At 38.1% G+C, this 27791-nt stretch overlaps 1 protein-coding gene across 1 annotated transcript in view; it reads left to right on the top strand.

The window, feature by feature from the left end:
- Positions 1 to 27791, top strand: part of DCHS2 (dachsous cadherin-related 2) — a 106859-nt gene that overhangs the window by 52474 nt on the left and 26594 nt on the right. The window contains exons 4-10 of the mRNA XM_032186246.1: positions 11557 to 11793; positions 12757 to 13776; positions 15138 to 15325; positions 16126 to 16225; positions 22309 to 22466; positions 23309 to 24149; positions 24782 to 25021. Of these exons, the coding sequence (XP_032042137.1) occupies positions 11557 to 11793; positions 12757 to 13776; positions 15138 to 15325; positions 16126 to 16225; positions 22309 to 22466; positions 23309 to 24149; positions 24782 to 25021 (2784 nt within the window). The remainder of the gene's footprint in view (positions 1 to 11556; positions 11794 to 12756; positions 13777 to 15137; positions 15326 to 16125; positions 16226 to 22308; positions 22467 to 23308; positions 24150 to 24781; positions 25022 to 27791) is intronic.

Here is a 27791-nt window from a genome sequence, read left to right on the forward strand (position 1 = left end):
CACTTTTTTCCCCAACTCCCTTTTCATTTTTAGAAGAGAAATGGGCAAAGTAATAAAAACTGTATCTGGAATTCTTCACTTTTATGGATTGCTTCTGGCGGTTGCTTTGTTGAAGCAATTATATGGGTGTATCAAGAAAGCCATTAGCTTTGCATAGTGCACTGTGGTCACAATACAGGTATCATACCAGCTGGTAAAATGCTGACTGGATGTGATATATCAATGGTGCTTGTGATACATAGAGCTCACGAGGTTGAGCTACATCCAAGCTGCTTGAAGGGGTTCCATCTTTTGTTTCAAGCATTCTGACACGTGGGTTTCATGTGTTTATAAATTCAGTGGGAATAGGAAAGAAGAGCCTTCCACTGGCCAAGAGATACTCATTTAAAAGGTTCTTTGAATTCTAAACAAGTCTTTATTAGTGGCACTTGTTTGCTATTTTAGCTTTTAGTTTCTCTATTTATTGTTTGGGATACACTCTTACACTCTTGTAAATAACATTTTTTCTCAAAGGAAAATGCAATAAAAATTGAAATGAAGTATTTTTCACTTGATTGATGATAGACTGTCCACAGAAAAAAACACTTTAAGAATTGTTTAACTAGAAAAATGTATGGATAGGGAACTGTAAACTGGTTCTTCTGCTAGTTCATGACTCTTATTATCATTTGTTTCTAATGTTGGTGTATACAACATCTTGGCTTTGTTATGTTTCCTTTTGTAGATATCTGATCTATGCATGATCTATGAACAGCTCTTGTGAACTGATTAGAAAAGAGCAAGCTGAAGAGCTCTTCTGGCTAAGAAACTGTCTGGACTATGCTAGTTTATTTTCCCTATTGTTACCTAACAAGCTATCTGAAAGTGTATTTATAGTTATGGCTGAGCAGGTAATTAAAAACGTAAGTCACAGGGTACAATCAGAAGTGTGGCAGAAAACCTATGCAGTGCTTAACTTTAAGACTTTGGGATTAACAGCTGCATTTACAACTCCCATTATATTACAAGCATTATTATTTTCTTTCACCCAGGGGCTTAAAATTAATTTTTCTATGGATCTTAGTGTGATACCCTTCTTGAGAGCTGGATAAAAGATGGTTATCGTCTCATTGCAATCCTGGTTCAAGGAAGCAGTTTCACATCAACAAAATTAATAATAGTCTTTGAAAATTATTTTGGGCCAGTGTGACTTCAGCATGGCAGTCTTCAGATAAGCAGTCTGTTCATATTTGAAGAACAAATCCCATAGCTGGTTGTTGTATACAGAGAAAACTTTGGCATGAAGGTGAAGTAAAAGGCAACAGACATCAATTTGTGTTTGTTTGAAGGTATTAATGATTTAAACCTAGTAAGAAAATGATTTAGATAAGGTAGTATTCACAGTTGACATTACAGCAATATAAGCATTAATCTTAGCTTCTCTGTTTCTTTCTTTTGACAATATAAGGCTCTTGTTTCTGTGAATCCTGCCTATGTTAGATGCTTAAAACAGAGCCAATGACTATCCTTCTTGTATATTACCAATTTTGTTTCCATGAGGAATTAAGAGATCTCTCCACTGACTTGAAGATACTTGGTTCAGGCCTTTGTCATGATACCTTTGGTTCCTTACTTATGCTAACAACTCTGTACTGAGTACAAAAGACCAGCCTTTTTACAAGCTGGTTGGTAGTTTAGTGTTAAAAATTCTCAGCTTAAAGTACAGTTTCTGCAAAATAACTATTCTTTTGAGGAAATTTAACATGCCAAAAATATATATCCCTTAAATATATATATCCTTTAAGATGCATTCTGATTTCTTTTTAACTGAATAGCATGCAACTGAAATGTCTTGGAAGAGATGTAGGGCAGTTTAGGGTCTTAGTCCATTGGAGAGGAATAAAGCAAGAAGGCACAGGAAGAACATACAGGTTTAAGAATGTAAAAATCACTAACTTAGCCAAAAGGCAGTATCTTGTCTCTTTAACGGTGTCTGGTAATGGAAGCAAAAAGAGGGGTTAAGAATATAACTAGCGCAGAATGTTTCTTCCACTGGTACATTTTCCTTGCTTTGGCAGCATACAATTTAGTGCTGTACTACTTCCATTACTGTACTATGGTACCGTATGTAAATGCAATTTAATGTCAAACTGAGTTAAAACAAACTTCTTGATTTGGTTCAGAGCACCAGAATAGATTAATTCCAGTTAAGAACGTTGACAAGTTTTGTTTTACTGAAGAAAATGGAAATGCTATTGTCTGACAATTGCATTTTGGGAGATTTTCATTGCATTAAAAATGCCTTGTTTGATTTTTATTACAATACAGGTTGAAAATAAAAGTTAAAATACCAAAATTCTTTTGGAGGGAAAAAAGATTACATTTTGCTGAACTCCATGTATTACACAATATTTAATATATAGCAGATTGTAATATGCATTTAAAAAAGAAAAGGAAAACATCCTTTTTAAAGCAAGGCTGTTTTTATGATGATTAATGATGTTTTCGTACAGTATTGTAGGAAAATTTGTTTATTTTTAAAGTACTTTTGGCATTTTCATACAACATATTGTGCATTTGCTAAACATATGAAGAGGTTCTCAAAAATAACATTTAAAATTAGGAATGTTTTTATTTTGGAACATTTTGAGACCACATTTTTTAACTGAAGTTTTTCAATTACTGTTTTTTCTGATCTTCTGATCTTTCATATGAAATTGATACCAATGCTGTAAATTAGAGGAGTATATCTCAGACATTGGATTAGCTCACTAGGCTTTTAACTTTGAAGAATTTTATTCATGTTAAGACACAAAGGAAAAACTAGAGGTCTCAGCTGAATAATTTGTGGACTTTTACCTTTATCACAGAGATCTCATCTATTGAGTAAAATATTGTTTTATTGACATAAAGGACACCAGAAATATTATATTATCATTGAAGCATACAAACTTTGCTATAATTCATAAGTATGAGAGTGCAGATTTTGGCCCTGAAAGAAAGTTCTGTGGCAGAACAGCATGAAAAAAAAATACATAATGACAACTCTTCATGTATATAGCTCTTTTTTTCTTTTATGAATAAAATTCAGTAGAATCAATCATGTACAAAGAGAAAAATTCCTGTGAGCTCTGTGCCAAAAACTCAACAACGCAATAGCGGCAACATGTGTACTTGAGATTCATTGTGCACAACAGAACGCGAAGTATTTACCAAAACCAGATACTCTAGCCCACTCCCCTTTCTTATACTTCAGTTGTCACTGTCAGGTCTCAGAAACGAGAATTCACCAGTTGAGACAAAGAGCGAGCTGCTGTGGTGATGCACTGCCACACCTCTTGGTCTGCATGAGGCAGGTGATGTGGGCCAGTGACAGAAAAAAATGGAGAAGAGGAAAAGATTATACTCAAACCTCACATTTTGGAGGAGAGAAATAATGCAAGGTTTATACAGTTAAGTTCAGGCGATCAACATGTTTCTTTAATAGTGATTGTATAGGTCTCAGGTACAGAACCAGTTACTGCTGGCAATGAGCACACCATGTTCTTATTTTCTCTTCCATTTCAGTAGAACAAAGTACTGGTGGTATTGTCTTTCTAATCAGCAGCTATAGATAAACGCGGTTTGTACTTCACTGCCTCTTTCCTGAGACTGTCCAGTATTTAGTTTTCAGGGAGGTGGCAGTCCTGGAGCCTTGCAGTTGGTCTCTCTCGAAAAGTGAAGGCTCTCCTTCACGTTCTCAGTTAACTTGAAGAAAAAAGCGCCAAGTCACACAGAACAAATAGGCTTGGCAAAATGCCTTCATGCTGCTAGACTGCTGAACTGAACACGGTAGGGAGTCCATGTAGTAGAAAATCAGTTTGTGAGGATTAAGATGAGTATCTGGAATGTTTTTTAATGCTCTTAATTTAATACAAGATCAGCAAATCTATTTTATTGTGCTTATGTTATGCTTCAGTCAGTACCTGTTCTGGAAACGTGCATCTTTTTGCATAGTGCCTTCAAAGTAATATTATCTCTGGTTGCCATAGCAGTGGAGATTTGTTATCAGGTTGTGCATTGAACTGGTTTCAAATCTGCAAGCTGGCAGCTTGGTCGAAAAGGTCCTCGACTAAGATGTTTTCGGAAAACTTCAGTAAGCTGAGCAATCAAAAGTGGTGTGGTAGGGGTGGTGAGGCAGTGCTGGAGCTGTGTGTTTTGCTCGGGGAAGGCTCTGCCTTGTCTTTAAAAATGCAGCTGTTTGTTGGGTAAGAGTCCAGCCCACTTCATTGTTAAATGCTTTGATTTTTTGTTTGCTTGTTTTTAAACTCAGTTGTCATGTGGAAGTGTTACCTGCTTACCTACAAAGAGAATGAGTGTACTCTGTGTTGTTATTATGTTAGATTAAAGAAAACAAAACAAGTCAGGATGAAATCACCATGCAATAGCAAATTGGGTCTTTTCAGTTATGTGGGGCTTTATTAAGAAATTGGATTTTTTATTATTTTTTTTTTTGTGATAGGGAAGGATAACTTAAACATGTGGTAGTAGAGGAAAGTAGAAAAGGTGATGTCAATTAATACTTGCTTTTTCTGTGTTGAATTTAGTTTTAGTGTACTATGGTGAGTCACAGGAGCCTTTGTTGTACTAACATTATCATTGTACTAACCAAAAAAATAAAGGTGGGGGGTGGGGGGGAATCTAGTCCTGTCCTGTGAGGTTTATAGCAGGTTGAAATTGTGAGAGAGTAATGAACAAATATGACAAACAGTCAGTGCAGCCATCTCTAGGTGCTTTTTTTTTTTTTTTTTTTAATATGCACTGTAGGAAATGCATTTTGAGGAGCTGAATGTTTAACTTGACAGTTTTCTGAAGAATATACAGCATATATGCTTGTGGGAAATTTGAGTGTTTTTTTTTTTTTAATGTTGAAATTTAACATGGGAGGAAGGGGATCAAGCAAAGCATTTTATTTGACTTAAATGTCAAAAAGAAATGAAATGAAGCAATGGCTTCACAAAGTAGGTGAGGAATTGTAATTGATTGGGTCACCAGTAAGACCTACTTCAGCTCTTCCTTTGCTTTGAGCACCATTGGATCTGTTTGCCTTCAGGTAGGTTTTACAGTCACCTGAATAAAGCTGGAGCCATAAGGCTTTATTTCACTTAATATTTCTGTAAGTGTTTCAGTCAGAGTGGAGCATCTTCCCTGCTCATGTTAGCTGCAGGTGTACTGGTGGCTTCATTGCAAATGCCATGGCATTTCTTGCTAATGGGGGGCCAGCCTGTTCCCTTTTACCTGTTCAGAGTGCTGCTGCCTGGCTTGCAGCTGGTGGGAGCACAGTCAGCTTGTTTTGCCTGCTCTTTGTTGAGAGCATGTTAAATAAAACACTCCATTTAGAACCAACTTAAAAGCTATGAATAGGTCTGATCCAGCTTGTATCTGAAACCTTTTAGATATACTCAGTCTTGCCTACCTTTGGGGTTCACCATCTCTCATGAAATCAATAGGCAACCACACTTTTATAATAAATAATTAAAAAAAAAAAGATATAACCAGTGGTCTCAAAAACTTGTCTTTGTTAAACTCAAATTCTTGAAATCATTAGAGGTGATCTCTTTTTAAGAGCATTATGATTTTTTGTGTGTGTGTGTGTGTGTGTGACTAATGAGCACTGTTTTAGGGTTGTCCTGCACCTGAGAATGTTTTACAGAGGATGCTTCATAAGAATCTGCTAGAGAAGGGCCACTGTCTAAAGCATTGCCAGTGCAGGGGGATGAGGATTCTGTAAAAAACAAATATAGATATGCAACTGATAAAACTTGAGTCAGTTATTTACTGTAGAAGCATTAAAATACTGAATACTTTCAAACTTGAAATAGCCCTCTTATTCACTGAAATTCCAAACAGTGTTTGTGTCATGAAGATTAAGCTTTTAAAAATAACTTCATATGAGCTGGAGCTGTGTGTATTGATGCGAATAGACTGTAAATAACACCGTAATTCCTCATTAATTCTTTCCTTTCCCCTGACAGTTATTAAACTGGCTCTTCAAATAGTGTGTTCTGCAGGATGTTGTTATGGTTACCATCAGGAATGCAGCTTCACTTGAAATGAATAAATAAATAGCATGTTTTAAATACAGGTGAATGGCTAAAGCTTGAACCTAAGTGTCATGCTAGGATTAGAGGATAGGCAATGAGCCAAACAAATAGAAATGTCAAACACTCTTTTTCTCCCTAGAACAAAGCTGTTTTTAATGTTAGTGCAAAGTCTATGTCCCCTAACTGTATTTGCCTCTCCAAGGTGAATTTTCTAGCACAGTTCTTTGCCACATGTGAAGAGCAAAGCTGTACGTGCATCTCTGTACCAAGAAGTTAGCGTGACAGGTTGGGCAAGACATACTCCTGACAGGTCAGTGGGTCGGTTCCACCCTATATGTGGTACTAAGCAGGAGGTTCAATACCAGCTTTGGAGGTGAATCAAGGTAATGAACTAAACATCCCTTTTTGCCATCTGCTTGCTGTCTGAGCTGCGTCAGACCATGTCCCATCCTAGGATATGTGCTGAAGAAATATGGCCATCATCTACAGTTGTTAGGGCATTCAGCTTCGTCATCTGAAAAAACAGTATTGGTTGTTGTTGAACTTTATTCTTCTTCCTGTGTGCTGAAGTTGCTTTTTTTTATTCCATGAACAATGAGAAAAATAGAAGCTAATGAAATAAATACAATTTCTATGTGATCCAGACTATGTTACTGAAGCTAGTGTGTCCTGATTTATATCTTTGCCTTTTCAATGCTTGACTAGTGAAAAATGTTTTTGTTTTTTTCCCTACTAATGGCTATAAATGTAGAGTTGTTTTTTTGTGTTGATTACTTGAAGACCCTGTGGAAAAACAACTACATTTTCAAAGTGGTCAGCCAAAAGCTTACATGAAAATCCTATTGGAATATTTAGCACTGTTTCCTCTATACAGAATATGACTTTGGTGAGTGAGCCTACTTTGATCTATGCTGCTGTAATGTTAAGACTGAACATAGGGTCATGGAGAAGACCAGGAATATATTTTAACAGAACCATTACATGTGGCCTGTCTTGTACATATAACCCTTGAGGAATAGCACACAGAAGCAAACCCACCTGGGGAAGCAGAACACAGCTCAACAAAAATAAGAGCAGCAAAATCAAATCCAAGAGGAACTTTGATGTTGCCAGAGAATGGCTGGTGCCACCAAATCCTGCTTTTCAGTACTGTGTTTGCATGTTCAGGGCAAACATTAGCTTTGTTTCACCTTTGTTTGTGTATAGGCACAAAGCGGAGAACAACTTTTTGGAAGTGCCCTAGCATGTGTCATGAGGGAGGAAGCGTGAAGCGGGTCAAAGAGTTGGCACTCATGACTTCACCCTTCAGTAGTACTAGCTCTCACAGCACTATATTGAATCCCTGGATTGTTATAACAATTTACACTAGCTAGTAAGCATAGATTGTCCTACAGCAAGACGTCTTCACCTCTCAGTGTGGCTGTGCTGAGCTAACCTGCCTTGATGCAGAGCTTTTCCCAAACCACACCTTGTGGCAATTGCAGCTCTATCTAAAATGTGTGTGCACATCATTATAGGCATTCTCTGGGTCATATTTATGATTTATAAAGGTTCAAATCCACAGTCAATCACACCCATGAAGATCTATTCAAGAACAAAGGATTACAAATATGTGAGTGAGGCTGGATGATGACATTTCATCTGGAATTTAATTATATAATTGCTCACCTGTGAGCCAGAATTGATTCCAGCACATTCTGCAGAATGAGGAATTATCAAAGGTAAAATCTTCAAAGCAGTGCAGTAATATAAACAATAAATTTTAGAAGTGGGAATTAAATGTTATTGAAGACAGCAGATAAGCCTGTCCATATATATGGGAAGCCATAAGGAAAAAGGTGCCACTTCTCGTGCAGTAACTTCTCAAAGTAGAACCACGCTTCTGTCTGTGTGGTCCCACACTGGGAGCTTTGGTCTTAAAAAGGCATTCCTCAGAGAGGAGCTGTCTAACCACTGCGTTGTTCCCTTTCCATCATTAGCCTTCCTGGAAGCTGTTCTTCATAATGGAAGAGTATACTTGTACCACAGCAACCCAATTATCTTTTAAGTTCTCTGAAGCCACAAATTCAAGGCTGCAAATAACTACAGTAATAATAACAATAATAACCCGCTGTCTTTTCTTAATCACAGAACAAGAGAGAGAGAGGAAAATTATGACTCATCTGCAGTCTGCTATTTAGTGGAGGCATACCTGTTGAGTTTTGCACACCGATGTGTGACTTTGGCAGCTGGATCCTGCCTTGTGTATCTTATGGTTAGCCCTGTGGGCAAAGACAGAAAGAAGTCTTTGCAATGTAGTACCAGGGGTTCTCCCCCACCATGCTTCAGCAGATCAAATACACCTAGACAACCTGCTCTGTGATATGTTGGCAGCTCTTTTTGACCCAAGCAGTCATGGCTGTCCATTTTAGCCAGTCTGGGATTTTTACCGAACTAAATAGAAAGTAGAGTCCTAGGTGCTGTTTATTTCTGCAGCTTCTTTCCTATTAAACAGTTGTCCTAGAGCTTAATTTGTCATGTTCCCCAGTATATGACAGAGCTGTCTTAAACGTCTGTGTAGGTTATAATCCATGTCATCAGACTCAAAGCTAACCTCTAGTCATACAAATACTGAAAGAAACAGAATGTATATAATAGAAACTAAAATCAAGTTATAAAATTTCCAACATATTATAGTTTTGAGGCTGGAAGAAACCATCAGGAACACATACTTTTTTCCTGGAATCTGCCAGTTGTTAGTTCATATTTGGTCCTGCAAGAGAAGACTGAATTGCTGAGATATACTTGCCTCTTCCCTGTCTAGGGCACAGCAAAAGCATGAAGAACAGGAACAAAAAACCTTTTCTTTCCTGACTCCTTTCTGTAGAAGTCTGAACTGTCATGGACTGTGCTTTAATCTGTGTTTTGTCTAGGTCAGCAGAGAAGTAATTTTGATTCTGAAATATTTCTGTTCCACAAAGTCATCAGAGTTCCAAGACTAGAGCAGTTTTTGTTCCACCTATTGCTAAGGGGTGTTCTGATTCACTATTTATTGCTTTTAGAGTAAAAATTTCAACGTGATGCTTTTCTGTAGAAGTTTTCCCACTCTTCACATATATCTTGAATATTCCAACATGATATTTTTGGCCTTTTCAATAGAAAAATATCCAATAGTGTATTGGTCAAGTTAGTAAAATACAGTCCATTTGATGGTTTCATTTAATTTGACAGCAACAACGTTTAAAATCCATGCTTATACATTTAACCTCTGGGAAAAGAAGGTTAAAAACCTTTTTCCTTCAAGTCACAGTTACTCACGTTACCTCAGGAAATGCCAGAAGTTTATGTCCCCAGAATACTACTTTGTTAAGCTAACTAATCGTAAAACCCAATCATCAGAAGACACCCCCTGCCCCCCCCCCCCCAAAAAAAAAAAAAAAATCCAAAATAAGGTTGATTCTTGGAATTGCATCAGTTACTGGCCTAGGAATTGGATTAGCAATGAATTCTGAATCTATATAATCTATCTGTATCTTTTGAGTTTTTACTGTGGTTTGTCACCCTGGTGTAAGTGTCCTTTTTGGTTAGTGGAAAATATTCTTCCTTGATCGTGAAGATCGTTGCATGTCAAGACACAGTTTGTTATTATAATGTCCTGGCAGTGTAATTGGAAAGTATACTGCATTCCAATTTGAATATTTATAAGGATTTTATGCATTTTCCATTATTCTGCCTAAAGTGCATTGTAGCAAATTAATGTTGTGTCTTCACACTCAATTTTCAGAATATATATTGTAGTTGAATCTTTCACTGATTCTCCTAAGGCAGTTTGGGTTGCGTCTAATTTACCCTGACAAATAGGACCACTCATTAACTAGCATGAATGCCAAACATCATCCCTACTAAACCTGTACTGAGAGCCAGGAAATTATGAAGGTAGCGCAAAGCTTTGAAGTTTGGTTTTACTAAGCTGTTAGAGGCTTTGTGGTCTCATTAGTTTCTGCAAAAAGCAGTGGCACCTTCTTAAAAATATCCATTGATATATAGAAAGTGGTCCCTATTAGCTGAATTGGTTGAATTTGCTACAACCTCCATTCTTAGAAGCTCACTGCTATTTTTACATTTAGTGTACACTTAATAATTATTAACTCATTTATTGCTAAGAAGAATTTCCTTTGGTCACCTCTCATCTTCATGTCTAAAACCTTACTTTGCAACTGTCTCTCTGTGTGTTGCAAACTCTGTAACCCCCCCCCTCCACAAGAGTCTTTGAATACTGAGGAATTTTTGTCCTCCTTTCAGAACAGGTGGAAGTGTTTTTCCTTCTGCTCAGTGATAGAGACGATGATGGACAGCAACAGACAAAATAATGCTAATGCTCTCTAGGGCATAATTACATTTTTTTTTCCTTCCATCTTTTACCTGGCTGAATGCACCTGGTCTAATTTAACTATGTGCCACAGGTTATTATTTAATTATACAATTTACTGAAGTAATACAATTTGTTGAAGTAATAAACATACTGTGATCTGCTATGTTGCCCTATAATCTAGTGTGCTGCCCTACATTTTTAAGTATTTTGTTCACTTCATCTAGACCAGATGTTTCAAAATGCTCTAAGGTTTAATGTTTTACTCAGTGTTTTTATGTCTTCATTTATAAATCCTTAATTTGTTTGCAAAGGACAATCATTAACATGGAGCAATAGCAAGTGGTGAATCATTATGAACATCCCATAGAGACCAACATTTTGGATGTAACTGTCAATACTGAGAAGTTGTCTTTTCTCAAACAAAGCTCTCTTTGAAGTTTAGACAAGCTTTTACTGCAGAAGATGGGCCAGGATTGCTGCCTTGTGCATACTTTCTATCCATACTACCATCTTAAGTAATAATAGTTGCTAATGTAGATGTGGGTTACTGTAGTAACATACAGAGTAGCTGAAAATCAAGCATAATTATCTGATATTACTAAAGACTTATTTTAGCAGTCAGAGGAGAATGTATTTGGAGACAGCTAGTCTCGTTCATCAGAGTTAAAGGATGAAAATGTATTTATTTTGAGGAAAGCACTTCCAAAGTACTGTATTTCTGGACAAAACATTGCATTTTCTTTTCAAAGAATTACTTATTTAGCGTACTTTAGACAAAACATGATTGGTAGCAGCTTGCAAATTCAACAGATGGAATCTGCCTTAGAAACAGGATATTTTACCAGAAACTTGTAACCAGACAGCAGGTGATTGCTTCCCAGATAATTCCCACAGAGCCCACTGCTCCTAAGATTGGTATTTTGGGGACTTAACTGCCTCCTGTGTGGATTTGCAGATGTTTCTGCAAATCTTGTTTGAAATAAAGTTACTAATTTCCCAAACTCTTGAAAAGCTTTTTGTCAACATTGTCTGGTCCTCTCTTAGAGCACAGGTACCTGTTGAAGGCATTTTGACATCCTGCTAGATTTGGCAGAGTGCATCCTTAACTTATTTTGTTACTCTTTTATTTCTGCATGGTTTCAGGAATTATTTACCTGATCTCAGCCCTTAGTCACCTGGCACACTCTGCACTCTTCCTGACTATTTCTGCGCGGGATGGAGGTGGTCTTTCCTCTGCCATCAATGCAGCTGTCACAGTACACATCCTTCAGACCACTTTGGCCCCTGCCATATTTGAGAGATCCCGGTATGCTTTTTCCGTCCCCGAAGATGCTCCTGAAGACAGCCTGGTTGGAACTGTAAGGGCCAAAGGGCCCCCAGGTAAGCTGTTAAATCATTAGTCATGAGGGGAAAAAAACAAACAAACAAAAATGCTCATGAATAGTGAGTATTCAGAAATTTCAAAGAATCTACAGGATGTGTTGCCCCCTACTCCTCCCTCTCCCACCCAATGGTGAAGTCCAGACGAGTGTTTATGGGGCCTTAAAAATATATAGTTATTTGTTTTTTTTTTAATGCTTTTAGAGGGAAATGGGTTAACCCCTGCCAAGCTCCTGTCATAAAACACCCTGTCGTGAGAGCCATATATAACTGTTTTTTATGCAGAGCAGTAGGAGCCATGAGTCCATGTACCAGCTTGGTGATGGATCCACATATGCAAGGTGGTAGAGGCAGAGGTTTCATGTATCTATGATTAGTCAGTTCTCCTCCTTGGAAGGGACAGGATGTTGACCAATGTCCCCAGAGAGGTAGCAGCTGCAGGGAAGCTTTGTCAGAAAGACTTTAGATAACTTTTGGTTTAGATAGCATCTAGTATGCCAGTTACAGCAATGGCCATCCATGAACAGTAAGTTCAGTAAAATACCATTCTTTCAGGGAACTGCTACCTGTTTCATTCCTTGCTGTAGTGAATGCCTGGTTATAATGAAATTATTCCCTTAAGACTAATTTATAGGGGCTTTTTTCTGTGCTTTAGATCAGAGGAAAACAAGAGGCTATTACACTATTTTCTCTATAGAGTTTTATCATACCCGTGAGAGGAAAAAAAAACAGTGCACAAATGGGCAAACTATATACACTCAGATCAAACCTGTGCAGTATTTATTTTACTGCTCCAGGGATGGGAACAAAGAAGCATATAAAGCCTAAGAAAGTCAAACATCTGTGTAGCTTACATCTATTCTGCTAATTTTAACAGCATTCCTTCTTCACAGCTGTTCTTATGAACTGTAATGGTCTCACTTTGTTTTTGTTGTTTCTTTTGCTTATTATTTCAATTTCTAGATTCTGTAGAAGTGGTTTCTTATAGAATTTCCTCTGGTGACCCACAAGGAAGGTTCTATATTGACCCCCGGTTTGGTATCATCCGCACCAAGGAAAAGCTTGACCACGAAACCCAATCTGTTGTGATGCTCACAGTTCAGTCACAATTGGGCAACTCTCCTGTCTACAGTAGCACCCAGGTCAACATATCTGTGATAGATGTTAATGACAACCCTCCAGTATTTCTTACTAAATCGGATAAGGTAATCATTTCACACACCCAGCCTCCTGGTACTGCTGTCTACATTGCTCATGCAGATGATAAAGACAGTGGCCTAAATGGGGCAATCAAATACAGTCTTGCAAGCAATCAGTCAAATGCATTTAGCATTGATCCAAGCCTTGGAGTGGTAAATCTCACCAGGACGGTGTTTGAGGATAAACAGCAGGAATATACTCTACACATAGCAGCTGAAGACCATGGAAGTCCTCCTCTGAGTTCTTTGCTGTTATTGACAGTGATTATTGAAGAGCAGAAGATGGGCCCTACTTTGGTTTTTCAGAACTTGGTGTATCAAGTAGAAGTCAGTGAAGCTACCCCTCCAGGTGCCCAAATCCTTCAGATTCAAGCCCACTCACTTAATCCACATGGTGTTACCTCCAAGCTGACGTATTCCTTAGAGTCTAGCACAGATTCTGTTGCATTTGGAATCAGAGCTGATACTGGCTGGATTTATCTTCGGAAACATTTGAACTATGAATATGCACAGTTACTAAGTTTTAGAGCCCTGGTCAGCACCTCAGAGGATGAAAACTCCATGCAAAATGCAAGTACATCAGTAATAGTTAATGTCCTGGATGAGAATGATAATTCCCCTGTGTTTATGCCTGAGAGCTACTTCTTCAAAATGGAAGAAAATCCAGTCCCCAGGGGTGTGGTTGGCACTGTCACAGCTGTTGACAAAGACTCGGGAAGAAATGGACAACTTGCTTATTTCCTCCTGTCTGATGGAAAGTATTTCAAGATGAATTCCAACACAGGTAGTGTTTTTATGATTTATAATCTGCCTAATATTGCTTTTGGAAAGCAGCCCTCCCTAAGGGAATGGAAACAGTGGAAGGCTTTCAGGAACTGCCATGAATCTTGGGTTGGTACACAAATATTCTAACTAAACACTTCAAAATTTGGGGAGTGAAATAAATCTAATATATGTTGATGAAGGATAAACTAACCCTTAGGATCTGATTTTTCATGGCTTCATTCTGACCACTTGGTTATAAGTTCTGACTGTTCCAAATTTTAAAAAAGGGAGTTTTAAATTATAGCTTCAATAGATTATATGAGGAACTTAATTGCCTGTGATCAGGTAAAGTTGAAAAGTACAGATCAGCCATAAGTAACTATAAGGGTGACTATGATATTTGATGGTTAATGTTTTAAAACATTTGTTAAAGCTTCTGCAAGCTACATCCAAATGGAATTCATGTTGTATAGGCTACCACAAAAACAGGTTGGCTGAGAGAAATTCTTCACCACACGGTGTGCTCTGCAGTGAATCCTAAATGCCTTGTGTGATAAATACTATATCCGCGCAGTGTAACGATGCAAAACACGACACAGAAAGCACAGAGGAGGGGAATTCCTTCCAGTAAGGAATGCGGGTGCTACAAATAATGCAATTAGGCAAAACGTGTAATGAGCAAAAATCTGACCGTTTCCCAGAGATCCTGTTCTCATGTGCAGTGAAGAGGCTCTCGTAGGATTTCTTTCTCTAAATCTCAAAATTCTCATTTCAGAGCAGGTTCATTGAGTGCATTTATGGAAATTTAAAGGCAAACAAAGGAATTAACGAAGATCATCTTAATATGTGCTTATCTGTGTGAAGGACTTTGGTCATCCACAAATCTTTGGCTATATTGAGTATGGCTGAGCAGATGGGGATGAGATTTGGTCAGATTTATTTACTGGGCTTACCAAAACGTGTAGGAGACATAAGGCTTCCTGATTAACTTACAGATGTTGTACTGAGAATTTCCTAACCCAAGGGCATAGTAAATGCCATTTATCGGTAGTTAAAACCCCGTGCTCATAGATTATCTGTCTTGAAATGTGATGAAGAAAGGGATAGGTAGATTTGTTTGGAAGGTCAGTATATTGGTTTGAAATGTTTTGTACCTTTGCTTGGGGCTACCTAGAGTATGGCAAAGAATGTAATGTAGTACTAAAGTACAAGCACACACTTTGACTGACAAAACACTTCTACAGGTTGGAGCTTGGAAAACTATGGTTTGATATCAGCAGCAAGGTCTATCAAAGGACATATCATTACTGTGTGTCATAAGAATGGTACTAACATAATAATATCTAACTCCTTTTCTCCCTCATTTTCTTTGTCCCTCAGGTGAAATTATAAACTGGGTTGCATTAGATCATGAGAAACAAGCTCACCACCAGTTAACTGTGCTAGTGACTGATCATGGGTCACCGCGACTTAATGCCACAGCAGTTGTATACATCTCGGTGATGGACATCAACGATAACAAGCCTATCTTCCCCCAGGTTGCACCTGGAAAAGAGCTAAGCGCCAAGGTCTGTAGAAGCCCTTGCCCAGCCTGTGCTGCGTAGTTAGGGCTTGTTCTGAGCACCACCCTGTGGCAATAGCTCGAACTGTAAATTGGGTTTCAGTCTGCATTCCGGACACTGCACTTCGTGCAGTGCCTGTGGTCAGGCTGCTACCTGGGCGCACTGCAGAGTGAAGCAGTCAGTCACAATGAGACGTTTTCCAGTCTGCCTGCCCAGCATACTGCCTGCAATGCCTGATCTAACTGAGATTCAGTTAAGGTTAATTAATTGAGATTCATCTACCAGCCAGAAGTTTTTTGATCAATGTGAAATGAATAATTTATCACCCCTAAAGTATTTAAATTGCCTTTTTGCTGTAGAACTGAAAAATCATTAAACAGGAACAGTATAACACCGAAACAGAGACATAGCAGATTCTAAATTTAGACCCTGATATATGCAGAACTTTCAAAACTTGCAAAATGATTTCCCACCCTTGTAGACTGCTAGATACAAAGGATGTGTATATAATTTTGTTTATGCATGTAGTAGATTTTTTTAAAAAATTCTGACCTCCAAATCTGTTATATTAATATATATATATATTAATTAGTGATATATGCTATATATATATATATATGCAGACAGTAAAAGGGGATTGATAAACTGCATTAACCTTTTTCTGAAATGTTATTTGCACTGACCATAAACATCACTAAAATGTAAAACACAGAAGCACTAAACTTTTGTGCTAAGGAAATGAATTTGTTTTAAGGCTCCGTGTTGCATTCGTGTTTGTAAGTTATTTATAAATTGCTTGATGACAGGTTCTGGAAGGACAGCCATCAGGAACACTTATCACCACTATCTTTGCAAAGGACTTTGATTCTGGGAACAACGGTGTCATACTATATTCAATGGAATCAGGTAAGAATTTAAAGTGGAATTCATAAGGAAAAATGCAATGAAATAGAGTTTTCAAACTGGCATATACATGTATACATGCAGGATTTCACATCTCTCTTGTCTCTATTAAAGTAATGGTGCCTGTGTAAAGAGGACCATTATGTATCATGTAAATAGGACCATTATGTATCTAATTAAGCATCTCTGGAGGCATGAGGAGCTTCCTTCTTTCCCTTCCTTCCCTGCTGCCCTGCTTTCCCAAGGGCTTGGTTGCTTTTGTGGCCAGCCAGAGAGCATTCAGACAGTACTCACAAAGGATTAGGACCATGATCTTGTACAGTACAGTTTAGTGTTTCAGTCAGTTGTTTAACATCAGAAAGGAAAGATGATCTTCCTTTTCCAATGACCAGCTGAAAATTTTCCTGCTAGAAGAATGGTTCTTGACAGTCTGAGACAGGGATCAGAAGGATCAGCGGATTATCTGGGCAAACAACGAGGCTTGTGGTTTTTAGTTCATATTATTATTAGCCTTTTTTTAGCCTTGTGTTAGCCTGATATAGCATTGCTGCTTAAGAACACTTCTCCTTTTTAGTTTTTCCCTGAACTCAGATGTAGCACCCAACTTTATTGGCAGTGGAATCAGTGGCAGAGTAGTCCTAAATGAGAATGTGAGTGGGACTGAGGCATGGATACTGCTAAGAGACATAGATGTCATCTATTTTTGTCAGGTATCACTTACTACATTTTTACACAAGGGAGACTTCCATCTGCAAACAGTGAGGAAAATGTCTCTTCCTCCTGTTTTAATTTGTTTTTGGTTCAAAGCAGCAAAAGATGCCAAGAACTGAACTTTCTTTTATTTTGTACCTGCTCTATTTTACTGGCTTACTGCAATCAATGTCTTTTAAGCTTGGTGTATCATTGTGATAATTTTCACATTCAATACACTGTTTCATCAGAGAAAGAAAGCATTTCCAATATTTCTGTCTGCTCAGCAGCTTTTCTCAGGTATTCTTTCCTCCTTAGGCAGAGTGCAGATGGGTGCTCAGTTGGTTTAAACTCATTATGATTATTTGTCACTGCTGAGTAAAGAACAAAATACCATAAAGCTACTTTATTCCTCGATCTTCAAGGGAAAGGGAGTCTGAAGCCTCTTCTTGCCAAGGGTGAAATTACTGAAAGATTCCTTTGGATTATGTTATAATGTGTCTTTACATACCCTTTGGACTTCTGTGGGGTAATGGAAGGATTTTAAGATCCGAAATTCACAGCGGCCAGAGAGTTAACTCTGCTCTCATCCACCAAGAGATGCTTAAAGAAATGAGACATTTAACAACTCTATTGAAACCTTTGCAGTTGAGATGTATTTCGGTAATCAGTCTTAAATTTTATTGCCATATTTTTATTGCATTAATTTGGCTACAAGTGACCACCTCTTCCAAAGGGATTTGGAAGAAAAAAGGAAACTGCAGAATGGGTAGTATCCAACCCTTTGTTTGGTGGGTGATGGTCTGGCAACCATGGGAAGTATTCTTAAGGGGTTGCTGCCTCTCAGCAAATCTCACTGAATCCCTTCAAACAGCACACTGGATTTTCTTTTGGCTTCTCTGTAGAGCCATCAAGTCCCCTCTATGAGAAAGAATTCAAAATACAAAAATGATTAGCAACACAAAATATGACTGATCTTGTAAATGCTGTCTCTAGAAAGGACAAAAGAATAAAAACAGCAGCAAAAATAAGCAACAACAAAAAGCAATACTAAAATAGCTCTCTAAGTCTTGGAACTAGATATCTTTCTGATAAACAATTCCAGAAACAGCTGAGCTACTCTGATACTAATTTTTGTCATTGCTTTTTGGTTGGCTTTAACATCTGCTCTTTTGTTTCATGGTGAAGTTCTTGCTTGGTTTATATTTAAAACAGTGTTTTCTAGTTTGGGGACACGGTTCAGTGCTAAAATCTGAGGAAGAAATATGATCTGATTTAAAGCCATACTTACTAAACACAGTTACCTGGTTAATTGGAGGACTGGAGAAAAAGAAATACGTCAAAGAAATGTAACAATAGATAACAACAGAAACAATAGATTAAGCTATGCAGGAGGGCTAGTAACAAGTGTCAACAAATTAAACAAGCAAAAATCTGTAAAGTAAAATGTCAAGAAATAAAAATGTTGGGAGGAATCACCTTTCAGAGTGTATTTCCTTCAAAATGCCCCTCACTTTTCCAAGAAAATGAAAACAAATCATCCCTACACGTTCATGTCTGGAAATGCATGATCATATGGTCATACCCCCCTCACTTTTGTAGTATCACTACCTAATTCAAAAGGAAGTAAATCCCAGATATGTTTGTTATCCCTTATGGCTGCCTTTATTATTGTCAATAGGTTATATTATAGACTTTATACCAGAAATGAGCCTGTATTTTTAGTGCTTCATAAATGATTGCTTGTGTGCTAAGAGTAGCACTGGCAAAGTAGAGGCTTTTACAATTGCTATTGGACCTAATCTGCAAATACATTAAAACTTGACCACTAGAGTGCTGTGAGAAGACTAGTTTTCACTGCTAAGACACAAACTGGCAAGTGTTGAATGTAGACAAGTGAAAAGCCAGTATTTGCGATTCACTCCAGCGTGTTGTGTAAGCATCATGTGGGGAGCATTCCAAGCCTGGCGGAGGGCTACAGTTCTGCAGCAGCCCCACGGTGTTCAAGCTATTTCAGAGCCATGGCACTGCTTACTTCTTTTCTATTAAGAAAAACAATTTTAATTTTATCTCAAAGGACAATGAGATGGCCAAGGCACCAAGTATTTTAAAGACTACGTAAAATACATTTCTTTGGGAAATTAGGCTGCGTACTGAGGTTGCTGCTTTGGGGGGAAAATCTTGTGCTGCTTTCTGTCTGCTTTTTGGGCCATTTTGCCTGGGTGCCAGTCCTCCTGGAAGGCTTGAATGTTCTCCCAAGGTTCACAGCCACACATTGCATTGCAATATTTTTGTCCAAATTTGCGGATTCTGTGGTTGTGTTTGAGAGCACAGAGTTGAATAAGTGCCTGGTCTTTGGAGAACTCAAGTGAATGAAAGCCTGGTGGACAGGTCAGGCAATGAAGAGCTAGAAAACCTGAGTGAAACAGTGTATTGGTTTATTGGCAGGCTAGAGTAGAGTTAAAAGCACAAGAAGAAATTGTGGTGGCATTGGAGTCTAGTCGCTGACATACATATTTTTCTGTTCCATGGTTTGTTTGCTCTTCTCTAACTCCTTTCTGATCCATTTGTCTCATACTTTTTTTCTTTGTGCATAAGGGGAAACCCACAGGATGTATGATAAAAGGAGAAGTTGCCTAATTCAGGTGACTTACAGAGATGAAAGTTGGGCAAATGTTTCTGGAAGTGCAGGGAGCATGAGCTTTTAGAGAAACAACTCTTTGAGCATACAACTTAAAACCACCTTTTTCATTGCTTTGAGCTCCCCAGAAAATAACGTGGAGGATTTGGAGTGTATTTAGAAAGTGAGCAAGCAAGGACTTACGTTCACTTGCCCTCTGTTATCTTGGGCAAAAGTATTTAAGTGATCTGCCTGTTCTCTTAGCATGTGTCATCTGTTAAATCAGTGGCAAAGCAAGATTGGCTGTTTAAGAAGAAAAAATCAGAAATTGAAGAAAACGGTTTAGCATCAGAATATAGCATAAAAAGCTGTTTGTAGATGAAGGGAAATCCATTGCATGGCAAGATTTTTTTTTCTTGGTTTATTTATTTATTTATTTGTTTAGATTTAGGATCAAATGTCTCCACTTTGAAATTGTCTAGAAAGAAAATAAAAAATAGACTGATAAAAATGTTAGTAAAATAAAACCAAGGCATTTCAGCTTTGACTGTCTTAATAGTGTGGTACCAGATATAAAGACAAAAATAAGAAACAATTCCATAATGGATGTTCCTAAGGTTTCTGGTTATACAGGCTCTTCCCAACATGAGCAGACTGTCTTGTTACTTAAGTCTCCATTAAAATACGCTAAATTGATGGTTTCAAGCAATTCTTGGATTTTAGAAGAATGATAGTCTCTAATGAGTAACGCTACAGTAGTTTCTTTTCTGACCGGTTCTTTTATGTTATTCAGAAATGTAAATTCCTTTCTCCTGTCAGATAAGCGTCAGCCCTCCTGAAGCTCTGAATGATGCCTGTTTCAGTTGACCTTAACTATGTGCTCTGTTACTTCAAATAGAAAAATGAGTATCGGTCTTTATGGTAGAGATACTGACCATCCTCAGTTACTGCTGGAGCAGTGGTAAATCCTTGTAGCTTCTAGCTCAGACTGCAGTTATGTATGTGCAGTATTTTCTTGTTTTCCAGTATTCTATTTTGGCTCAATTTTGTAACTACAGATCTATTTTGACTGGAAAAAAAAAAAAAAAAAAAAAGAAAAAAAAAAAAAAGAAACTGTTACTGTTTTTTGTGTTAGCTCTCACTATTAATTATTTTAAATGTCAATTTTAGCAAAATGTTAAAAATATTTACATACAATTCACATTGTGTTCTCTTTTTCATATCTTCTTTGCTGTTTTGCTTAGCTGGGGTTTTGTGTCATGAAGCATTATATTGGACAAAATAGCATATCTATGCATGTAGATATACTGTTGGGACCTAAAACTGAAAGGTAACCAAAAGCAATTTATGAAAACGGTAATATGGCAGCATTAATATTTTGAAACTATTGCAATGCAGAATGTGAGACTGTATCATTCAATATAATTGTCACTACATATTGCTTCCTTTTGTTGGCAATTTCCTCATTTTGTTCCAGACTGTGAGAGTCAACCCAGAAGGGACTTGTGGAGCATTAAAAACCTATAGTCAGTCAAAAATAACAGAATAATATTGGGAAAAAATATTTGTTAGAAAACTCTGTTTTCTAACTAGCGAGCTCAGTGTTTGTTCAAATTCTACAGGTGCAAGTATTTTGCAGTTAGAGGCAATGTGACTGGGTATATGAATGAATACTTACATGTGCAGCTAACTAATTTTCATGTGCAGATTTGGAGAATATAAACAGCTTCATGCTCGCTTAGGTGCCTATGGAAATACAGTTTTTTATGGGTATTTTTTGTACTACATCTGCATTGAATTTATTTTTACCACAGTTTCTTATTAGAATAGCAGCTGTTACACTACATGACTTTGTTTAACCCACCAGCACACCTTATTAAAAATTCATGTAGCAAAATTGTTTGTGTACTATTTTAAGAGAGAAGTAGTTAGGACAAATTTGATTTTCTCAGTTTCTAGTAATGTACATCAAATACTACATATTTTCCAATTTTACTAAAGACTGGGAGTGATTTCTGTTGTGCTCCCTGAAAGTGGAGAAGAAATTGCAAAGACCTGTTGACTCTTCTGTGGTAGTTCTTTTTCTTTGAAACTGAAATAAATGTTATATGATGCAACTACTTGTAGTAATTTTAATTAGAACTTGCCAATTATTAGCATGAGGACAGTCCTTGGTGATGGATGAAAACTTAATTTCCAATATTCACGTTGCTTTGGAACAAATCAGTGTAAGATGCTAGTCAGCCCCCGATGTCTCCCTGTTCAGGGCAGAGGCAGGGCAGGCTGCGTCACTGTGGTTGCATTGTTTTAGGGGTACAGGGGTTTCTTTGCTGACTCATAGTCCACCAGGGACATGAGCCAGCTGTGTATCCAGCACCACCTAACTGACCCTTCACGCCACTTCAGAGAGAAAGGCCTTCTCTGGCTCTGCTTGCCAACTTTGGTTGGAAACAGGAGTGGCAGTCCTGGGGTTTTTGCTGCACTCCTGATGCACACACCATTAATGTGAGCAACATCAATACAAAAGTGAGCAGTTGCTTTGGTACTCCGTGGTGTTTCTCTCTCTGAATTTTAAAATCCACAGTAAACAGGTTATAATAATTATTTATTAAATGAATTGAACCAAATAAGCCTGTGAAATCCAAACGCCTGCAAGAGTTCCCTTTCCTTTCTGTCATCCTCCTCCTTACTCGTTAATTACCATGTTCAGTGCCATGGAGGCATTTGGCAAGCTAAAGAGATCTGTAATAACTGATACCCATTTTTTCCCCTTTAGAAGAGGGTGCAGGATGCTTCCAGATTGATGCTGTCAGTGGGGAGCTGAGAACGACCCGGTCTCTGTCATATACTGAGAGATCAAACTACAGAGTGACAGTCACTGCTAGGGATCAGGGGATGCCTTCCCTTCAAGAACACGCTGCTGTTTTCATCCAGGTACTTGTTTGTATTGGACAGGTAGAAAAACTATGCTGCATACTTATTTTCTTTTAAATAATAACAAAATAAAAAATCAGTTCGGGAAGAATCCAGGGAAATAAAATGAAGAAAGGAAAAATTTGGAAATAAGCATGTTGTCTCAAATTTCTTTAGTCTAATTCGTTTTCTGTTGAGTGAGGAAATCTGGAAGCTGGACAGATAGAAGCTAAAACACGTGTTGGAGTAGATGTTGTTTCTCAGCTATATTAGCTATATTAATATATTTTCTGAATTCTCTGTCTGTGCGAGGACAGCTCATTCACTTGTGCTGGTTCACAGAGGGCTGCTCTGCATGGGAGTGTGAAATGGCAGCCTGTGCTCTTCCTGCGGGCAGCAGGTCTGCCTGACCATGGCCCTCTGCACACTCTGTCACTGGGTGTCACCTGTGCTGTTTGTGTTTGGCAAAATGTGTAGCACACCATGCTTCCTTGTGCAATCCCTCTGTGAGAGTGCTGAGCTGCTGTCCCAGAGAGAAAGGCAGCTGAAGTGCTCTGGAGCAGGGGCAGAAGTAGCAATGTTGGAGACACCTATCTTTGGATGCCTGCATATCAGGTGATGATAGACTATGTTGTCCCTTATTTTTTTCATGTGGGAATGAAAGAGAGAATTATGGAGTGACTGGGCAAGGGCTGTTTGAACTCTGCTAGAACATGTCAAGTTTGTTTCCTGGCTTTTAGGCATAGTTAGTATAATTACATAGCCACAAATGATAAATGATTAAACTGTCAATAAAATAATTTTCATTACACTGCTTCTAATACCAATGGGAAAATATGGCAGTCTTTGTGCTTCTGTTATAGGTAATCCCACTTCCTCCATGGAGGGGTGTCTTCTCTCAAGATTTCAAGCACTTGGTCATACCTGAGAACTTTAAACCTGCACAAATACTGACTTCCGTAAGGCTTCCTGGTAATCATCTAGCAACTAACAGGAAGCTGTATTTTAGTATTGCTGAAGATGTTGATGATGTTCATTTCGAATTGGATAATTTGACGGGAGACCTTTTTCTTTCCAAGGAACTTGACTATGAAACAGCTTCACACTTCCTTTTACAAGTTCTTATAAAGGATTACAATAATAATCCTCCACAGAATAACACCGTGTTCCTCAGTATTAATGTAGAAGATCAGAATGACCACTCCCCATGTTTCCAAGATGACTTCATAGTGATTGGCATAGAGGAAAATGTACCTGTTGGGACTCTGGTTTACACATTCAATGCAAAAGATGGAGATGGCAGTTTTCTGAACAGCAAAATACAGTATTCTGTGGAAATGAGTAGCATGGCTGAAAATCCATTTCTTATTCACCCTTCGTATGGCACCTTGGTCACGGCATTTCCACTGGACAGGGAGATCACTCGCTCTGTGATCCTTACAGTGTCTGCCACAGACCAGACAATAAACGTGGCTGATCGCAGACTTGATTCCCTGACAGCAAAAATTGTTATTCTAGATATCAATGACAACAGTCCCAGTTTCATGTCTTCATCTCTTTCCTATGTTGTGGAGGATGCAGAGGTGGGCTTCCTTGTGCACCACATAAACGCAAAGGATCCTGACGAGGGAAGAAATGGGCAAGTTACATATCACATCATTTCAGGCAATGAAAACAAATCATTTATATTGGATAAAATCACAGGTACTATAACTTCTGTCTACAATCTATACACTGTGCTTATCATGGTCATATTTGGAAGTATATACCGTGCAATACTGAAATACCACATTACTGTGGTACTCTACCCCTGGTGATGAGCATGGTGGTGCTACTTTCAATATGCATGCTCAGTGAGACTCAGCTCAGAAATTTATGCATGGCACTGTGACTGTGTTGTGCAGATGTACTGAAATGCCTTCCAGTAGGGCATTGAGGGAAGCAGGGAAAAAAGTGTGTGCAATGAAATATTTCACTCAGATTTTTACACAATGCATACTTAAAGCATGTATACGCACCTACATTGATATATGTAGATGCTATATGTAGAGCTGCTAATTGTAGAACTAACGTGCAAAAAGAAAACAAAGCTAAGTAAAAACTTTAAGCCAGGAGTTAAATAAAAAGAAATCACTTCAACTTCACTTCAATTTCCATGAATCCCAATTTTCCCTGATGTCAAAATGAGTATTTCTGGGTGACTGTGAAGGGAATGATCTGCTCCACAGTCTGGAAGCCTTGCAATAGTGGCACAGAGTGCACTGCGATGCTACTCTGAAGCTGTGAATGCTGGACCAACTAGCGTCCTAACCTGGAGCTTCGTTTCTTTATAACAGGACTCCTAAGTACAGCCCAGCTTCTGGACCGTGAGGTTCAGGAGCGCTACAGTCTGATGGTCATGGCTATTGATGGTGGCAGCCCAGCTCTCTCTGCAACTCAAGTTCTGACCATCGTTGTTCTTGATGTGAATGATGAGAGACCAATATTTCTGCAGCAACTTTATGAGACTGCGGTTCGTGAAAACCAGGATCCAGGGGAGCTAGTCATAAAGGTGGAAGCTATGGATAGAGATGCAGGTAATTTCAGTCCCTTTGCTATAAATTTCATTGTGAACACAGTGGACTGATCAAATCTTGCTGCCTGATTAGTATATCAAATATAAACTGAGTGCTTGGGTGATGTGGATAGCTCAGTGTGCTCTAGATTTCATGTGAAAACAGCCAGAGTATTCTGGTTATAAGTAAGAAAACAATGCTCATCTCCATTAGAGTTAATATTTGAACATTTTGTTTCTCTCCATCAGTTTTGAATAGTTTTAAAAGTTATGAGATAGGGTCCTGGTTTTGTAAAACCAGTAAACATGCACTAATCTCTTCTGACCAGAGAGGGGCACTGTCATCCAAGATTTTCCAGGTAGCTGAGCTACGAAGGAATTTTGGAAACCACTCTGGATTTCAAATACGATTTTACATACCTAAAAATACTAATGCACTGCTTTTCCAACATACATGAGATGGATGAGTAAAAAGGGTGGTTCATAATCTCACAGAAAATGGTGAAATGTGAGAGAGTCTTTGCTGAGCAAATAAAAAACTCCAGTTCTTCAACTACCTGTTCTTTCGGGGTATCTGAAATGCATATGATGCTACAGGTGGTCTGTGTGCTGGAGATAATCACACCTTCAGGAATACCAAGCACAGCATATACAGTTGATGTAACCTGAAGCAGTTGCACAGAGTTTTTGATCTGTAGTGAATAAAATCTGAGGAAAGAATTAAACTTGTGAATATTACTGCAATTGACCTAAAACTTGTCTCAGCTTTGTCAATGACTTTCTCTTTAACATGTGTTTGCTTTCTGCACATCTTGAGAATGGTTTAAGTTTGTGCTATCCAAAAAATAAAACTTGTGAGCAAAATCATCTTGTGTCTCCAGTAAGATTTACCATTTTAAAGTAGAGCACGTACCAATTGTGAAAGGGTGCTGTGAGATGCACAGCTCAGCAGAGATGCTGTATGGGAGAGCTATTTCTCCACAACTATGTAAAGTATTCAGAAATTAGGAAGGAGTGGGTAGTGTATATGAACATCTTCATGCCATTTGAGCAGTGTTACCGTCTAACTCTGTCTCCCTCACTCTTCCATGTACTTTCTTTCCTTTGCGCATCACTCTATAAAAACAAAGGCTGAATTGGATGTTAAAAATTTTTAGATAATACAGAAGAGGAATGGGAATTTGTTTGAATTCCTCAGTCTCCTTTCTCCATTCCTTATGTTCTTTTATCCCACGTTTTGTGGGAAATACAACAGAAGGGAAATATTGGGAGCCATTAATAGGAGGGAGTGGGACTGGCTTGGCAGGGTGGAGAGGAAGGGCACTCCAGGTCTACCAGGTGGCATGTGGCTGGCCAGTGTGCACCTGATGGAACAGATACTTGAGGCTGGAGCAGTGTTGGAGCTGCGTTGGGTCCTTCCTGTTTTGTTTGTTTTGGGCGTGCTTATTTTTGTTATTATTAATTATATTTTAGTTTATAATTTTTCCAGTAATCAGAGCCCTTCTGTTGTTTTTTTCCTCATGTTTTCATGATTTGGCCCAATCTCATATGTATGTTGCAGTATTGTTCCAAATACTGAAAATGATGCTCGAAATGTAAGAAAAGATTTATATAGGCGCCATACAAATATAACATAACTAACTTTTCTTATCCTTTTGGGACATAATTTTTGAGTAAGACAACTGCTTTCATGGTGTTCTTTTTTCCCTCTTTTTATCACATTTTAAAGATCATTTTTATTTGCTCTTTAAGTTGCAATTCAAATCTCAGTAATATTTCCAGTCTCAGAAGAGGACTTTCCTCCCTGTATTGTTTCTTTCACCTCATATGTTCCCTGACTGACCACGGGGAGGAATGATGGAATGATTTTTACTGACAATTGCAGCCATCATCAACCTTTTGGTTTTATTTGTTTCTCTACTTTATGTATTATCTGTGAAGGGAAGAGCAAGCAGCTGTCATCTACTTTGTGTTTGACCCAAGCTTTAAGCTCGCTGCCACTTCAAAAGGTCTTTTGTGGAAATCACTGCTAAAATTTTGCTTCCACTGATTTATTTTTTTCCCACATAGATATCCATGAAAAAAATTCTTGTTCCACTGACTCCTATCTCTAGTTGTACTTACTGCAATCCTCCCTTTCCTCATTTTATGTAAGTCTTCTACACAGTGTGGGAGCTCTCCACTTGCCCCAAGGCCAACATCTAACACAAGTAAATGCAAGTAAACACATGTCTTCAATTGCTCATTCCAGTTAATAATTTCAGCCCCCTAAAATGTGACTAGTAACCAGTTAACCAGGAGGTTGGATTAAGTGCAGATGTGTCAGCTGCTATGTGAAGCCCATGGTGCATGAGCACATAGAGTCATCACCCTCCTCTCTTGGCAGTGCATATAGGCATGCATTTTTTTTCTGCCTGTAGCATATTGGTAATTAAGGATGGATAAATGCAGACAAAGTTGCAAATATCTTTTTAAAGGTAGTTGAGAGTTGATAGACTGTGTTGGTAATATGAAATTTTCAAGATACTTTCCTTCATTGTCCCTGCAGCCATGATTTTCTTCCTTTCTTCCAGAAAGTTGGAAGGATTTCTGTAACTTTTTTTTGTATTTTTATGAATATGTTGTTTCCTTGAATTGGTTTAGATGCAAATAACAGTAATAATTCCTTCAATCAAATTTCAGTAGTATTGTCAACTACTTTAGCAAAGTTATTCAAAGGCAAACAAAGGCAGTCACAGGCATCAAAACTGTAGAATCTGTTTCTTTTCTCATTTTGGTGTTTCTCCATCAAC

Source organism: Aythya fuligula, chromosome 4, assembly GCF_009819795.1.
Source record: "Aythya fuligula isolate bAytFul2 chromosome 4, bAytFul2.pri, whole genome shotgun sequence".
Taxonomy (NCBI): domain Eukaryota; kingdom Metazoa; phylum Chordata; class Aves; order Anseriformes; family Anatidae; genus Aythya; species Aythya fuligula.